The 16,639-nt window shown below is 55.1% G+C and overlaps 1 protein-coding gene across 3 annotated transcripts in view; it reads right to left on the bottom strand.

Moving 5' to 3' along the window:
* The window catches only part of Adgrb1 (adhesion G protein-coupled receptor B1), a 57,425-nt gene that overhangs the window by 37,384 nt on the left and 3,402 nt on the right, over positions 1 to 16,639 (bottom strand). For 2 of the 3 annotated variants that reach the window (XM_038342795.1, XM_042055688.1), the window contains exons 2-15: positions 10,646 to 10,807; positions 9,812 to 9,922; positions 9,263 to 9,427; positions 9,004 to 9,168; positions 8,557 to 8,754; positions 7,847 to 8,011; positions 7,640 to 7,741; positions 6,165 to 6,271; positions 5,821 to 6,015; positions 5,120 to 5,188; positions 4,484 to 4,592; positions 1,863 to 2,006; positions 1,283 to 1,358; positions 991 to 1,093 (exon numbers count right to left, since the gene is read on the bottom strand). In XM_038342795.1, coding sequence (XP_038198723.1) covers positions 991 to 1,093; positions 1,283 to 1,358; positions 1,863 to 2,006; positions 4,484 to 4,592; positions 5,120 to 5,188; positions 5,821 to 6,015; positions 6,165 to 6,271; positions 7,640 to 7,741; positions 7,847 to 8,011; positions 8,557 to 8,754; positions 9,004 to 9,168; positions 9,263 to 9,427; positions 9,812 to 9,922; positions 10,646 to 10,807 — 1,871 coding nt within the window. The remainder of the gene's footprint in view (positions 1 to 990; positions 1,094 to 1,282; positions 1,359 to 1,862; positions 2,007 to 4,483; positions 4,593 to 5,119; positions 5,189 to 5,820; positions 6,016 to 6,164; positions 6,272 to 7,639; positions 7,742 to 7,846; positions 8,012 to 8,556; positions 8,755 to 9,003; positions 9,169 to 9,262; positions 9,428 to 9,811; positions 9,923 to 10,645; positions 10,808 to 16,639) is intronic. The other variant, XM_042055689.1, reaches the window with a different exon arrangement.

The following is a 16,639-nucleotide window of genomic DNA, read 5'->3' as shown; positions in this document are numbered from 1 at the left end:
AAAGGGGAAGCGGTGCTGTTGCTGTCCTTGGTCCTGGAAGCAGGACCATGAGAGCATTGTAGGGCACCATCCCTGAGAGGGCACTGACTGGGCTCGGCACTGGAGAGATGGGAGCAGCCACGGTGGGGCGTGTCTGTGCTCACAGTAGCTACATGCCCTGAGTATTCATGAGAGTTACTTGTCCTTGTTTGATAAGGGAAGGAAGCCAAGACGTAGAGAAGGTAAGCAGCTCCCCCAAGGCCACACAGGAGGAAAGGGCAGGTTTGGTTTCTTCCAGATGCTTCCCACACCTCTGGTCTGAGGCCTGGGGCTGGGCACTGCCATGTTCTGGCTGAGTGACGCAGTTGCCTTGCTCCTCTGGGGTTCTTACTCAACCCACCAGGAAGCAGAGACAATGGGTTGCAGGGGCCTCAGCTATAGTCTCTGAAAAGTCATATGAAAGGACTGATTTCCCTGCCCCCGGTTTCCTTGTGCCCGTCAAATTCCTGGAACTGGGGACCTGCCAGAGTTGTGCAGCAGTCGTGGGCTGGAGTCCTGGGAATCTGGGAAGGATGCTCTTGGCACGGCCATCCCAGATGTCCTGAATGACATGGCCTGGTGGTCAGCCCTGACTCTGGCAGAAGGTGGCTCTCACATGCTCCCAGCAATGTGGACTGGGAAGGGAGTCTGGAGACTTGGTTTGGGGTAGATGGCCTGTCACACAGCTGCCGAGGATCCTGGGCCGTGGGCACAGGGAATAGTGAGTGGATCCCTTTTAGGGATCAGGGTCTGGAGTGGGCTAGAGTCAGGGGGTAGGTCGGAAAGGGGCTGAATTTTACTATCTATGTGAACCCGCTGTATGGTCCTGGGTGAGTCCCTAACTCTAAGACTCAGTTTCCCCACTTGGCATTTAGATGAGAACCACTTCAACTGTGCCCGAGAAGGATGTGCAAGGATGCACTCAGAACTGATGAACATGCCCATGTCCCCGTGCATATGGGCAGCACTCACGTTATACATGTGGGCGAACTCGATCTCCAAGGGCGTGAGCAGAGATCGAGGTGGGGGCTTCACAGTCACGGAGATGACCTTAGAGTTGAGGACAGTGGTGTTCCTGGGGACATCAAAGCATCAAAGGCTGTCAGAGGTGTGGAATGGCACTGAGCCAGCCTTGCAGCCCATCCCCCAGTCCCAGTGGGGTGCTTTGACCCACACCACCAGTCACCACCATGCCCAACCCACCAGCTTCTTCTTGACCTCACATAGGGACCTAGGCTATCTATCCGCTTCCCATGACACCCACCTTTGCAGGGCCAGGAAGCTGCCCAAATTTCGATAGAGCACAGTACCAACCACGAACACGGAAGAATCATCAGCCTCTGGAAGGAAGCATGTGTTACCCCAACCCTGCTACTGCTCCCTAGTCTGGACCCCACCCCAATGGCCTCCACTGTCCCATCTATTGGGTCACATCCAAGGTACTGACAAGAGAAAGTCTATCCCACCACAGATGTTGAGGTGAAGCTTGGATCTGGGGTACCAGTCTGGATCTACATGGGTAGAGAGAACTAGATCATCCCCTCAAGGGATCCCATAAGAGATATGGGGAAGCAAGATACATTTCTTTCCCTGGGAACCAATGTCCTTGTTGCTGTATGATCCACCCAGCCCCTTCCAGTCTGCTTATACTTCTGCCTTAGTGTGGTCCCCAGGCACTCTCCTATGGAGGAAAGGAAGAGGCTCCTGCACGGAGATGGCCTCAGGAATAACAAGGTGTCACTGGAGACAATGCACAAAAGCTCTACAAGACACATCCCAGGATGACAATCCTCAGATTCTGAGACCCTGGTTCTTAGCAGGCCCATCCCACTCGGAAGCCTCACCTGCCAACCCTGTGGAAAACACACTTTTGGACACGGTGACTCTGTCCTCTGGCACCTTGGCCCAGTCTCCTGTGGCACGCCAGCCCTTCATAGGGAAGCTGATATCGGTGGCCCCACTGGCCGGAAGCTTGTGGATGCTGAGCACTAAGGGGGAGGAAGGGCAACACAAACAGAGCATCACTCGCCTGGAATGTCAGTCAGCTGGGACCCAGGCAGCATGCCTTGGTGCAAGAAGATGGTACAGTTTCCTGAGGCGAGGGGTGAGCAAGGGCCACATGGTCAGGCTGCTGTTACACACGAGCTCCAAGCCTGTAGACCCTAGCCCCTGCACTCACTAGATCCTCCACAGGCCTCTACTCCCAGATGAGCAGAAACCCCAGAGCCTAGAGCTGGCTGATGGGGACTGTATGAGACATCAGGCCAGAATCCCTATAGGAAGTCTTATTCTCGGTGATTCAGATCCGACCAGGCCCTGTCCATCCTGGTTAGTACCGAGGCTCAGACTCAGCCACTGTGGTCAGGAAAAGGTTTGGGCACAGAAGGATTTACAAGAGCTAGGCAGCCATCTTGGTTCCCACCATGCCCCTACCTCACTGGGGTCATGAGTCAGCTCTGAGACCTACTCTTCTCTATAAAGGTGTGTGTGTGTGTGTGTGTGTGTGTGTGTGTGTGTGTGTGTGTGTGTGTGTAAATGAGCTTCAGGCATGAGATCTCTCTATTTGGGTGGGAGGTTTTGGTGAGGGAGGAGCAGAAGGTATGGAGGGAGAATTCTGGGTAGTGTAGTCAGGTAGGATGCCACTGTCCTGTACCCCAGCCTGGCAAGCCTCTACCAGGCAGCAGACCAGTCCCTGGGGCCCTCCCAGCACACTCAGGACCAGGCTCCAGTCTAGCGCCAACCTCAGCAGGAAGGTCCCTTCTCCACCTCAGGGCACATCTTAGAGGACTTCCCTGCCTGCCACCCCACTTTCCTCCAGTGCACGTGCACTGGCCCAGTGATCCAAGGCCCGGGGGACAGGGCTGAGAGACAAAGGGAGGCCCCCAGTAAGTGAGGTGGCTTTTCCAGTTCCATCCATGCTCTCTGGGAACACACTCCACCCTTCAACTAGTGCCACAGCCTGAGGTTACTTGTAATGATGAGGGAGCTGAGCTCCAGGCCATGCACCCCAGGCATGGTCCTTGTGTTTTATTTCTACCTTTGCTCTGTCCCACCGACTCTGCCTGGCCAGGTTCAGCAGCCTCCCCACCTGGCCCTGCCCTCCTGTGACCATGACGGCACGCTCCTCGGGAGCATGAGGGTTCTCCCACAGTGTTCCCTAAGTATCTGCCCTACCAGAGGCCACGGGAACAGAGACAAGCCTCCCTCTGAATGTCAGCACCCAGAGTTTCCCAGGGAATAAGCACACCACCTCATTTGGCACATATTTTCAGTCCCAACTGCACACAGGGCCATTACAGGTGCTGAGGAGACTGTGTGGGCAACAGAGCACTCTGGGGTGCTCACAGAATGGGGACATGGCCTGTCAGTAGTGGCAATAAAGTGGGGTGATGTTCCCATACAGAGTAGCCAGACAAGCCTTCTGCAGAGGACAAGAGAAAGAGAGACATATCCCAAGGAGAGGAGAGGGCAGGGAGGGAAGAATCTAGAAGTGGCAGAAAGCAGGGGGAGAGATGAGTGTGACAGCAACCCTCTGAAAGATGGCCCTGTGGGCGGAAGGCAGGGAGGTACAGAGGCAGAAGCATGTGACTCCTAGGTCCTGTGAGGGGAAGCAGAATCAGGGGCCCAGACCTGGGCTTTCAGAGACCTGGGACGGCAGGCTCACATGGACACTGGGGCTTTTGGGAGCTTGGGGGAAGGCATGGCACTGAAGGCCGATGGAGCCTGGGGCCTAGGCTGGAGGGTCAGGTAAGCAAGAGGCCCAGTGACGAAGAAGGGTAAAGTCAGCCTGAAGTGCAAAGGGCCAGTCTGACCTGGTGGAGGGAGAGGAGGGAATTAGAGAGGAGACAGGCGTCAGTCTAGGACAGAGTGGGGACTCCAAGGCCAGAGCACAGCAGTCTCATGCTGGAAGAGTGGGCACTAGTGAATGAGTTGGGGACAGAGCTGGCCAAAGAGTAAAACCAGATGAAGACTCAGAGTGAGAAGCTGGATCACATCCTCAGGGGGATGCAGAGCTGGCACCTAGAGAGGGGTCATCTCAGCATTGGCGTGTATTTTTGAAGACAGCTACCAGTTATTCTCAGGCCCACTGACGAGTCTACAGCTTCAATCTTACAATACAGGAAGGAGGAAACTGCAACCAGGCAAATGCCAGTCCCCTGCCCCACTGCACCTAGGTTCTATAGACTGGAGGGCAGTAAAACAGCAGCTGTGGAGGTGGCTTTGGGGCAGCAGGATAAAGTGATCCTCAGTCCCAGGGGTGGCTGGACTTCTGCATGGGTCCCTGGCATGAGATCTCCAGGTCCCAAAGGGCTCCTGATAGGAACTCTCTGAACTTGACCTAAGCCTCAGGCTAATAAGTAATGCCAATCAGAGGCTGCAGAAGGGTGGGGCCATTGGTTCCTTATAGATGAGAAAAATAAAGCAGGAACCCGGAAGCACAGGGCCAGGCCATGGAGGGGCTTACCCAGATTGTCGGTCACCTGGTAGGCATCCCTCAAGTCCTTCATGCGGAAACCGATGACGTCCACAAAGTCCTCCACCAGCCGGAAGAGCTCCTTGGCGTTGGGACCCATCTGGGGTAGGGAAAGGTGGAGGAGCTCAAGCTGGGGGAGTTGTCTGTGCCCTCCCTTGTCCCCCGCCTCCTCCCCTCCTCTGCAGTCTTTTTTTCTAGGCCCTATGGGTCATTCCCTTGCAGAGCGGGGTAGCAGACTGCTGACCTCTGAGTGCCCATTTGCATTTTACCCACAAGCTCAGAGGCCCAGAGCTGCTGCTGGGCACACCATAGGCGTCCAAATATCCACCATGAGGGTTACTGCCCTGGGGTTAGTGTGGTAAGAGGTTTGAGGTCAGCTGGAAGGAAGAGAGCAGTTGGGGAGAGTCACCACACCCCCTCCTCTGGACATACTCAGTGACATTAAAAAAGGTTCCGGCTCTCCTCATTCAGCCCCAGGAAATAGCCACTGTCCTTTCATGGGTGGAGAAACAAAGCCTAACAAAGCCAGGCCCTACCATGGCTGGCCTGGGATGTAGGAGGCCTAGAGCTGCATGCCCCTATCCTGATCCTGTGACTAACACAGGGGCTCCAGACCTCCACACATACCAACTGCGCCTCCTCCCACTTGTCCCGATTCTCCTCCGCCAGCAGGTTGCTGATGATCTGGACAAAGTTCTAGAAATAGGAAGGGCCAGGGGAAGGGAACAAGGCATTAGTGTGTGATGAAGATCATAGCTCAGCCTAGGCCTAGGATAAGGGCTCAGTTTAGACTAGAACCAGGGCTCAGTGAATGACCAACATCAGGACTCAGTCAGTGACCAGGATCCAAGCTGTGTAGGACGAGAATCAGAGCACAGAGCATAGCCAGAATCAGATCAAGGCTCAGTATGTGATCAGGGTCTGGACTTATATGTGACCAAGGCCAGGGCTCAGTGTGTGAGCGGAACAGGGCTCAGTGTGTGAGCAGGATCCAGGATGATGACTTAATCCTAGTATGGTCTGAGTCAAGGCTCAGTCTTTGACCAGGGATAGGGTTCAGGCTATCATCAGGGTCAGAGGTTATTATGACGAGGATCAAGGACTCAGTATGCAAACTGGATTGGGACTCAGTATATTATCTAGATCAGATATCATCCTATGACCACACCAGGATTCAGCATGTAACTAACCATGTTTAAAGCTCACTATCATGGTGGGGGCACAGCCCCGTCCACACTCAACACTGGGACTTAGTCTGACTGGGATGTGGGTTGGTTCTTCTGATATTTCCTCAAGTTTTCTCCCCTGGGGCTGCCCCTCGGAGTCACCTGCACATCTCCAGGTGTAGGGCTGTAGTAGGCCCGGCGGAATATCTCTGTCATGTTCCTCAGGACATCGATGGTGGAGAGCAGGTCGCCGCTGTAGCTGGTGCCATCCTGCGAGATCTCCAGCAGGGTCTGGATGACCTCCGAGACTCCCTCCCCTGGCAACCCACGCTGAGCCTTGGCCAGGTGCTCTCGGGTCTAGGGAGATGGAGAGGACTGGGTGCTGTCACTGCTGCAGGTCACAGTCAGGTGGGGGCCAGGGGCTCTGATGCCTGGGGTCCCCCACAGCCCTAACCTCACGTTCAAAGAGCGGGGACGTTTCCCGGAGCCCCTGGGGCCGGCCTCACCATCATTTGGATGTTCCGGTAGTCGATAGAGACGCAGCGGATGTAGGTGGGAGGTTCCCAGTAGGCGATGCCTTCCTCGTCCAGCTCACAGCGGCGCAGGATGAGGCCTGGGGAAACTCTACCCCTCGTATGACTGCTCACCAAGGAGCTCTGGGGTCCCACCCACAACTCTCAGACAGGAGTGCTCTGTTTGGGAGCCTAGGGACCTCGGGGCACGCCTATGTGCCACATACTTCAGTCCTACTCTAGGTGCTGGAGACCTGGAGCGGCAGGCACCAGAGCTTAAGGAACTTTGCTGGGTGGAGGTGGGATCCTAAGCTAAGCAGTGGCTTCTGGGTTCAGCCAGAGCTTCTCTTGGAGTCTTGCAATCTAGAGACTTTGGGACAGCTGTTCTCTAGCCCCTTGCCATGTCCTGGCACATTCACAAGGCTTCAGGGACCTTGCTGGCCTCTGGACACTGGTGCAGCCTCCTGGGGCCACTTGCTATCAAAAATCAACAGCCTGAAACACAAGCTCACTCTCAGAGGACCCCCAGAAAGATTTCTGAGCAGGGACAGCAGAGTAAATAAATACATGGTGACAGCTACATGGAATGGTTCCAGCCCTATCACCAGACAGGAACCAGAGAGTGGCTGATGCCGAAGTCTGAACTTAGGTGGGAGCAACAACAAGGGAAAGCCAGTGACTATGGAGGTAGAGAAAGACCAGGGAAGGATACCGTGAGGGATGGGAGCTATCTTTCCCTGTTTCTGGGGGTTTGCAATGTACCAGAAAGACAGTGTAACCAAGGACACAAGACAGTGTCCCAAGGATAGGGACAGCAAGCATGACTTTTAATATTCAGCGCCTATCACCTCCCCTGCACGCATTTGGTCACTTCACCCACTGCCCACAGCAGCCCAATGTGAAGGATCACCTGAAGTCTCATTTCATGGACGAGAAAATTGAAGCTCAGAGAAAACTAAGTCACTTCTCAAAAGCAATATAGCAAACAAGGGCACAGCTGGGGTTTGAACTAGGTTCCCAACCTTCTTCCCTGCGACCTCCCAGATATGAAAACTACTCACACTCTTTCAAACCAAGTGAAGAAGACCAATGCCTGTGGGTGGGCAGGTCTCTTCCCCACGGAGTCCACCCCGCTTTTCATACCCTTTGAAAGTACCCCATCAGTCTCCAGGGATGACATGGGACTATTAACTACCGATGTTCAAAGGCAACTTCTCTCCTATAGAATGCAAGCCCACAGTAGGTATGCTGATTGCCCTATGCCTGCTTCCTACCAGTACAGAGGCAATGGCATCAGGTTCACAGAGCTGTCTATACTCAAAGGGACCTCTCAAGCAGAGACCATGGCATGTGCCCTGACCCTTGTGAACTCAAGACACAATGGCTGCCATGATGTCCCATCTGGTGCCATCTGGCATGAGCACACCCAAGAGCTGCATGAGCAGGGCCTCTTGGACCACCATTTTTACCTGTGGCATTGCGGGGACACCGGACTGCAGCCACCTCCCCAGCTGGAGTCTCCTTCCAGACCACGGCCCCAAAGTTGTCTTCATCACAAATTTCATGGGGCTCTGTGAGGGGCCAGACAGTGAGGCGAACAGGGTTTGGGATGAAGGGCCGTGACAGTCAGTTGTCCCGGGTCCCTCTGAGCTAGTATGCAGTGGGAAGGCTCTCACCAGGACATCGTTGGGCACCACACTGTCGGTACTCATCCTGGGGGCCCTGGCAGGCCGCTCCCCCGAAGAAAGGCCCAGAGCAGACGCGCTCCCGTCGCTGGCTGCCACCCCCACATGTGACGCTGCAGCTGCCCCACGACGCCCAGGCCTGCCACTTGCCGTCCACTGGAAGGGTGGCCAAAGACAGGTCACAGGTAACAGGAAGCGGAGGTGGGACCCAGGATCAGTAGGGAAGTGGGGTCAGGGGCCGGGGGGACATAAAGAAACAGTACTCAGATGAGACAAGGAAAAAAGACCCAGGAGTGCTGGGGCAGGACCATGAGGAGACATAAAACTTAGATCAGTGAAGGAGAGGTCTGAAACCAGCTTGACTCAAAAAGTCAGGTGGCACGTGCAGCTGAACCCTGCCACCTGACCACGACTCCACTGCTCCATCCTGAACCTGACTAACCCTTCAGCCAACCCCACCACTCTGAACTGCACTACCCTACCATTTCCATCCTGTACTTTGACTCCGACACCCTAGCCAGCACCCTGACCTGAGCACCATACTACCCTGTACCACATGCCCACCTCCACCACTCTGTACTTCCCTCCTAATACCCTAACCCGCATCCTAATGCCCCTGTTTTCACCTTATACCCACCTCCGCAGCCATACCTCCCCAGTGGGCCCTACCCTTTCCCTGAGCCCCGAGAGGGCATCCTGACCTGGGCACTGCTGCAGGAAGCAGTCTCGAGTTTCCACCCAGTGGCCCTGGCACTCAGCGCCTCCATAGGAAGGACCATTGCACTCTCGAGTCCGCTGCTGGCGGCCTTGGGAGCAACTGGCGGAGCAGGTGCTCCAGCTAGACCATTCATTCCAGTTTCCGTCCACTGCCCGGCCCGGGGGAAGAAGGGAACAGGAAGCTGGTGTGAATATCCAGCACCCCAAGGCCTGGCCTGGGACACACAAAAACATCCCAGGGGCATCACGCAACAACCCACCTGGGATTGCGGAAGGAATGCCACAAGGTCCCACCTCAACGTAGCATAGTCTGAATTTTTAACCCCTCAGCACCCTGAGGTAAACCTGAGGTGGGTCAAGCTGGGTCCCTGGATGGGCCAGTGCCTGCTGGGCCCATCCCCAACCCCAGCCACGCACTCCCTCTCACCTACCAGGGCACAAGGCAATGTTGCAGAACTTCGTTTGCTTCTCGGGACCCTCACAGGGGTTGCCTCCAAACTGCGGGGGCCTGCAGGTGCGTGTGCGGTCACGGAAGCCACGGCCACAGGTACTGGAACAGAGGCTCCACGGTGACCACTCATCCCAAGCCCCGTGCACTGTGGAGAGAAATGGGAAGCCATAGGGCTGTTCCCCAGCCCAGAGGCTCCACCCTGCCACCCCAAGCCCCGCCCCGTGCTCGGCTCCACCCACCTGGACAGACGGCAGAGTTGTTGCAGAGCCGCTGCTCCCTCAGAGGCCCACTGCACTGAGTGCTGTAGGAGGATGACACGCAGAAGCGGGTGCGGGTCTGCCAGCCCTCGCCGCAGGTGCTGGAGCACACGCTCCATGGGGACCACTCTTCGGCTGCTGGGTCACCTGTGGGTCCAGCCCTGCAGCATCATGGGCCTGCCATGCCCCCTCCCATAAGGCAGCGCCAGATTTGGAGGCCCACTGGGGAGGCAGGACCTTGCTGTGGGGTAACAGGCCACGGGCTGGGGCCCGTGTCTCATGATAGCCTATTTTCCCCAATGGCTGGAAGCCCCAGGGTCTGGGTCTGGCTTCTATTCTCCTATCAGCTCCCCTAAGCCAGTCTGCCTGGAACAGGAGTCTGGCACCAACTAGATGAGATGAGCAATAAGCTATTAGAATTATAATTGGCAACTAGTAGCCATTACTAACCTGGCCCCAGAAGCCAGCTGTCTCCCCCTCTCCCCGCCTAGGGCTGTGTGTAGGCCAGTCCTACCCATCCTGCCAGCTCACCAGTCTGGGGGGATGGGAACCCAAACTGCTGCAGCTCATCTCCGAACTCTTCACGCCGCCGAGCATCCGTGGACCGCAGAGACTGACTCCTTGAGCTGGTGCGCCCAGTGGCTGTGGGGTGGGTTCAGGTCAGCATCCCTGTGTGATTCCCTCTACCCTTGGCCACAGGTGGCCAGCTACTGTCACCAGAGCAATTTAACTCCAACGGACAAGTGGGGGACCCCACCCATGGCACCAACTCTCTTCAGCTCACTATGGGTCCCTCTGTGAAGTCCCTCCAGGACCGCTGGAAGGTAATTAACTGCAGGACAACCCCTTGTGTCTCCTGCCTCCTCCTACCCAACATCCCATCCCTTCCTCCCTGTGAGATATGTATGGGCCTCCCCAGGCTCCTGAGAAGAGCTGTCTCCTCAGGAAAGTGCATCCAATGAACCAAAACAAAACCTGAAGAGTGACAGTCTCATTAGAACTTGATTTAACTTTATGGAAGCAGCTAAAAAATGCATGAGGTCATTAGAAAGCCTTATTAGAGAAATACATCCCGGAGGCTTATCCTGCTGGAGCTGACTGGCTTGGCTGCAGCTTGCTTGCGGGGCAACCTCAAGAATCCCAACCCCCATCTGATAAGGAAGCCTAATTTAGTCCTACCTAGCTCAGGTATCCTGCTTCCTCCTGGGTCAAATCTCCGCCTCTAAGCAACCAGGGCCCCAACCACTGTCAGCTCTTCAAAGCCCGCCCACCTTCTTCCCACTGAAGCCCTAGCCTAGCTGCCCTGGCCCTTCCAGGCTTGGTCCCGCCCACCACGTCAGCCCCACCCATGCCCTGCCCACTCACGGCCACAGGCCTTGCGGTTGCACAGTCGCCCTTCCTCCAGAACGCCCTCACAGCCTCCGCCTTCCACGCCAGGGGTGGGCAAGCAGGTACGGGTACGAGTTTGCAGACCTCCACCGCAGTCCCGCGTACATTCACCCCACAAGGACCACAGTTTCCAGCCACCTGGGGGAACAAGGGTGAAACTCGGGGTCCTGCCATCTTTGGGGTCCAGCGGAGACCAGAAGAGGTGGTTATGGTCTTTGAAAGAGTAAGCAGAGGTCAGGTCTGGATGGGAAGACAGCAAGGCAGGGCAAGGCCATGGGAAGCTTTGCCCCTAGGTCCGGGCTCCTTCTAGAGAGCTTGTGTCAGCTCTGAGCCAGAGGGTCCTTGGTAGGTCTGGGACAAATACACACTGCTGTTCCGGGCTGCCTTGCTGAGTAGACAATCAGCTCCTGCCCACCCCATGCTCCCTACAGTGTGAGGCCTGGAGACCAGTGTGGGCAACCATTCAGAAACACATAGATCCAGAAACCTTCCTTAGACAGATCTGCCCACCTACTAAGCAAGGCGAGGATAAATAAGTCCAGGACACTCATGGCTACACCTGGCTTAGGTAGTGATAGGAAGGAAGATGCCCCATCTCTTGAGGTGAGAACTCAGAGGGGATAGATCTCAGAGGGTGAGCAGTCCCACCTGTTAGCTCCGAGGACCTCGGCCTTATCATCTCAAGGACAGTCAACTTCCAGGGTTTGGAAAGAACCACAGCCAGAGCCTGCCTCTCCCCTTGCCTCTGCTTGACTGCACCAGCAGGGGGCGCTGGGTTCCCAGAAGAACTATCTTCCATGCCCCTGTGCTTGTTGTAGAAACCCAAAAGCCTGCCTCTTCCGAGGTGTCGAGGTAGGGAGTCAGGGTTTCAAGATCTGAGTAATGGTTTTAAGCACGGAGGATCCTGTCTCAATGCCCTCTTCTCTTCACCAGCAGAGCCCCAAGGGTGGGGGCAAGGGCATAGCAAGGGTACGGGAAAAGGTAAGCAGCGACACCCCCACCAAGACAATGTTGAGAACGAGAGGGCAGAGCGTCTCCAGCACAGCCTCACGTGCATCATAGGTAGGACAGGGCAGCAGCTGTCCACAGACGGGGCCCAGGTGGCTGCTCTGAGGCCGCCGGTCACATGCTCTAACTCAGGACAAGCAAGAGCAGCTCTCAACCAGGTCAGACTCCAGGTCTTGAACCAAATAGGATTCCAGATCTCTGCCCCACCCACCAGCCCCAGGAAGGCCACCTGCCAGGACCGACCAGGGCCCAGCTTTCTGGCCTCAGGAATCTCACCTGCCTCAGCCATTCCTGTCTCATGATTCCAGACAAAGGAGCCAGGGAGTCTTTGATTCTGGCCCAGGGTGGGGTCAGGGTTCTGGATCCTTCCTGTGCCCCCCTCACTGCTCCAGCCCAGCCCCCACAAGGAAGCCTGAGTGATGTGAAAACTGGCAGTGGGTGGGAGAGAGGGTGTCCAAGCTGGGCTAATCGGAGGATGCCACTCAGTTCCCATGGCAACTGCTGCAGCACACAGCCTTTCAGGATAGACCCAGGTTAGGCCTCAGCTGCCAAAACACCCACTATTTCGGGGCTGGTTACCTTGGTGACCCAGGTGGTGAAGATGTGGGAGGGGGAGGGGAGGGAAGAGGTGGGGCATATCAGAAGCTGGGGGAGAGGATGGATGCCCTCCTCTAGCCCAGCCCTGACTCTGGTCCCACCGAACCCTCATCCAGGCCACATGCGGATTCCTAATCCTATTCATATATTGAGTCCTCATTCTGGTGGTATACTAATCCCTGATCCTAGACATATACTGATTCCTCGCCCTGGTCACAGGCCAATATCTGACCTCGGTGACACTGATCCCTGATTGTTATCACAGACCTAGGATCCTAGGCATCTGATCCCCGATCCTCCATCACAAACTGGGCCCTGATCTCAGTCACAGACTGATTCCCCAGTGCTGGCCACACTCCTTCCACTAATGAATGTTCAGAAAATGGTAACTGCTGTTTTTATTATCATTTTCATTTTTAATGTGTGTCCTCACACACAGCTGACACGATAAATGTTTGCCCAGACTGAAAGCATTCATGCCAGAGGGAGCATTATGAAAGAAGTCCTGGGGCCGAAGTGAGGGGCACCGGGGGACACAGAGGTGTGTCGGGGCTGTGTGGGCACAAGGGGGCAGCGAAGGAGCAGGCAGGGCTCCGGGGTGGGCTGCCCCTCCAGGCCCGGAAAGAAGCTGTCATTCTCCCCTGCTCAATGCTCCTCTGTCTGGCGGCCTCATTTCCATCTCATTACAGGCATGAATAGAGCCAATTATTGGCCAGGCAGGCTGGCCACCCAGGAGGGAGGGTGTGCAGTGAGGAGGCTCCGGTACCCTTCCCACCCTAATGTCCTGGTTTGAGGGTGGTGGGTTCCCCTGATCCTGCACCCCAAGTGGTCTGAAATGGGGGAAGGAAGGAGATCCCTTCCCCCAGCCAGTTTCTCCGGAGTCCCAGGAATCTCCTTTGGAGGAAGGGAAGCATGCACTTCCATCTTCTTCCAGCAGATGGACCCCTACTCCAGCAGGTTGAGCAGCAGATTGGTTCATCTACAGTGCCACTCAGCTTTCCAGATTCTCATGGCAGGTTCAGGGACAGTCCCTGCCCAGGCGGCTAGCAAGGCCCCTGCCTCTCCAGTGACCCAGCGGGAGCAAGACTATCATGAAGTTCTTAGGCACTGGTACCAACAGCTGGGTCTAGACCTCCTAAACCAGCAACAAGGAAGACACCAAGTGCAGAGCAGGGGATGCTGAGGAACCTGTCCACAGTTCCTCCACAGCCCTTCCTTCACCCGGCAGGCCCTGACTCAGCCACCATCTGCAGGCTGCCAGCAACCATCAGGGCCACAAAAGGGCAGTCGGATCCCAAGACAGCCGGAGTGGCCAAGTTCACTGTCCTCTGTGGAGCACTGACCTCCTGATCCCATGGCTGCACAGCCTCCTTTAGGCCTCTGGCAGGCTCTACCAATGAGTACTATCCTAACCCCAGTTCTCAGCGGGGAAACCAAGGCACTTGAAGATCAAGCAAGCCACATCTGTAGGGAATTCTTGCTGCTGGATGTTTCCTGTCCTGAGAAGGTATCTTATATAAAGGCCCAAAATGTTTAGTCCTTGCTGGAGACTTTAGACAAGTGGCCTCTGTCCTCAGTTATCAGAGAGGCTGCTGACCCTTCCTTCAGCGTGGGAAGCATGACCCAGTTAGGTCACAAGGACTTCTTGCAGATCTGGCACTGAGCTGAGGCAGGTGACACAGTAAGAGCTAAGGCACATGGGAATTTCCCTGTGGATGACGGTGTCACATCCAGCGTTTCCACAGGGCCTTGTCTTGTTCTTTACTTCTAGAAGTATTGTCTGTGATGCGCACTGAAGCCAGTTTTCTGGATTTCTCTAAAATGTATAAATAAACACACACACACACACACACACACACACACACACAAACAGAGCCAATTACACTGCCAAGACGGCATCAGAATCTCCATGGTGGACCCTGGTGCCTCCCTATCATCCCACAACTCCACTGCATCCCAAACCACAACTAGGGGTTCTCTCCAAGCCCAGCCCCTACTTCCATATAATGCTCCCCCTCCTCTTGGGTGTCTTGCGGGGATTGAGCCTCATAGAGATTGGGGGATTACTGGCCAAGTAGGATCAGGGCTGCACACACAATGAGGGGACCAGCTCTAGTCTATGGGAAAGTCATGAGCCCCCAAGCACCCCAGGCCCCCAGACAAGTGTAGCATGTGAACACACCCTGACATGCATATTCAATCCAGCCTTCTACCCCACGCATGCGCACACAAACACATTTAACACTACATTTAAAGTGGGATGAACATGTATGCCCAAATACACATATCAATACACACAGGGACACAGAGATACACTCACAGGTACACATTCATAGAGACATATGCTCAAGGACACTCACAGGGAAATACGGAACACACTTATGAAAACACATGGGAACTCATGGGTATATTCACACAGGAACATACAAAGATGATTGAAGACACACAGGGACACACAGGAAACACACACAGGACATATTCACAGGGACTCATGAGAACACCCTCACAGAGACTCACAGGGCCTCACACAGGCACACACAGAGACAGGGGCTCATGCTTACAGAGACACATTCATAGGGATACTCTCACAAGGGCTCATAGGGCACACTCACAGGGACTCATGGAGACACACCCACAGGGACTCGCTCACAGGGCCACATTCACAGGGACATACAAGGGTTTATGAGTCATACTTATAGGTGTTCACAGGATATAGGAACCACACACGACACATAGAGACACAAAGAGACACACAGGTACACATACTCACAGGAACGCACAGGCTCCCACACCCAGAATGTTGCTTTTTTTCATTATCTTACACGTTACTTCTGTAATATTCTTTAATTAAAACATGAATATTTAAAGCAACCCTTGAGAGAAATGGTCCATCTCACCAGAGGCAGAGATGGGAGAGAGATGAAGGAGGAAACAGAGAGACAGGGAGCTGAAGATTGTGCGAGATAAGGGTGGGTGCCAGAGTCTGGCAGCCTCAGAGAGACTAGGCAGCAGGGACAGTTGCCCTAGCCCGAGGAGTGCTTACGGAATCCAACGCGTGACACGACCATGTGGCGTTTGGACACTCCTGGTGGAAGGGCAGGACTGAAAATGGGCCACATGCTCAGTGGGCTGCCTGCTGGCTCCCCGGTTGAGCTACACACTGCCTGTCTTAGGAGGGGATGGGTGTCCAGGCTTGCCTGCTCCCAAAGACAAGGAGGGTGAAGGCCTGGAGCACAGAGTAGGTAAGAACAGGGCATCCGCTGCACATCCTGGCACAAATTCCTCTCTGCTGAAGGGCTACCCATCTCGTGTGCATCCTTAGCCACTGCCACCGCCCAAAGCAGAGCTCAGTGCACATGACGCCACCCACTTGTCTGCTGTTAGTCCATCCCTGCTGTGGGACCTGACCCACCCTGATAGCGCTGGGCCTGATTTCACAAGCATGTACTGAGGGCCCGTTTGGGGCCTGGTTCTGCCCTCCACACTAAGGAAGTGTCAGAGAATGGGGCACATGCCCATCATCTGTTGGGGTCACATCTTAACACAGGCAGATAGTGAGCAAGAGGCCCACTGGGGGAGTTACATGGCATGTTTGGAAGTGATACTTGTCTGAGAGGGAAAAGGGGGTTAAGTGTCTCACTGGACACACATAAGCAGGGCTCCAGGAAAGATCCTTGTTTAGGAGGGTCTAGGGAGAGCATCCCGGGAAAGCACAGATGCTGTGAAGGTGTGAGCAAGGCAGGGACGGGCCTCGGCTGGGGCCTGACTCATGGCCATGTGAAGGGGGGACTCATCCATATGTGACCCTTCCAGAACACTCAGTGACCAACCATCTACTGCTGTTACTACTGGCCTCCTTCCCCTCCCACAGCCAGGAAGTGGCAGAGTCTTCCGGGCACAGGGCACAGTTCCCTGATCTGATCATGGGTGGCCATGGTCTACCCTACACAGGAACGCTCCCTGCCTCATATGCTGGGGTCTGGTCTCTGTGCTCTCCAAACAGACCAGCAGTCTATGCAAATCAAACAGATGGGGGTTACCCTGGATACACAAGCACACATTCACCACACACACACACGAACATACATGCTCAATGCACAATACTGCGGACACACACACACACATACACACACACACACATACACACACACACATACACACATACACACACACACACATATATATATCCACAGCCACACAGCCACAATGTGCTGCATGAACACTTGTGTTCATACGTGTACACATACAATTTTTTTGCATGGGTTGAAGCATGACCACTATGTGCTACATGTTTACATGCACCCATTCATACAGAGGTCTGCCTTGCAATAAAGAAGGGCATGTGTGGGCTCACACAACGCTGAC

The sequence above is a fragment of the Arvicola amphibius genome, chromosome 9 (genome assembly GCF_903992535.2).
Source record: "Arvicola amphibius chromosome 9, mArvAmp1.2, whole genome shotgun sequence".
Lineage (NCBI taxonomy): Eukaryota > Metazoa > Chordata > Mammalia > Rodentia > Cricetidae > Arvicola > Arvicola amphibius.
The sequence above is the reverse complement of the archived record's forward strand: the minus strand, read 5'-3'. Positions and strand labels throughout refer to the sequence as shown.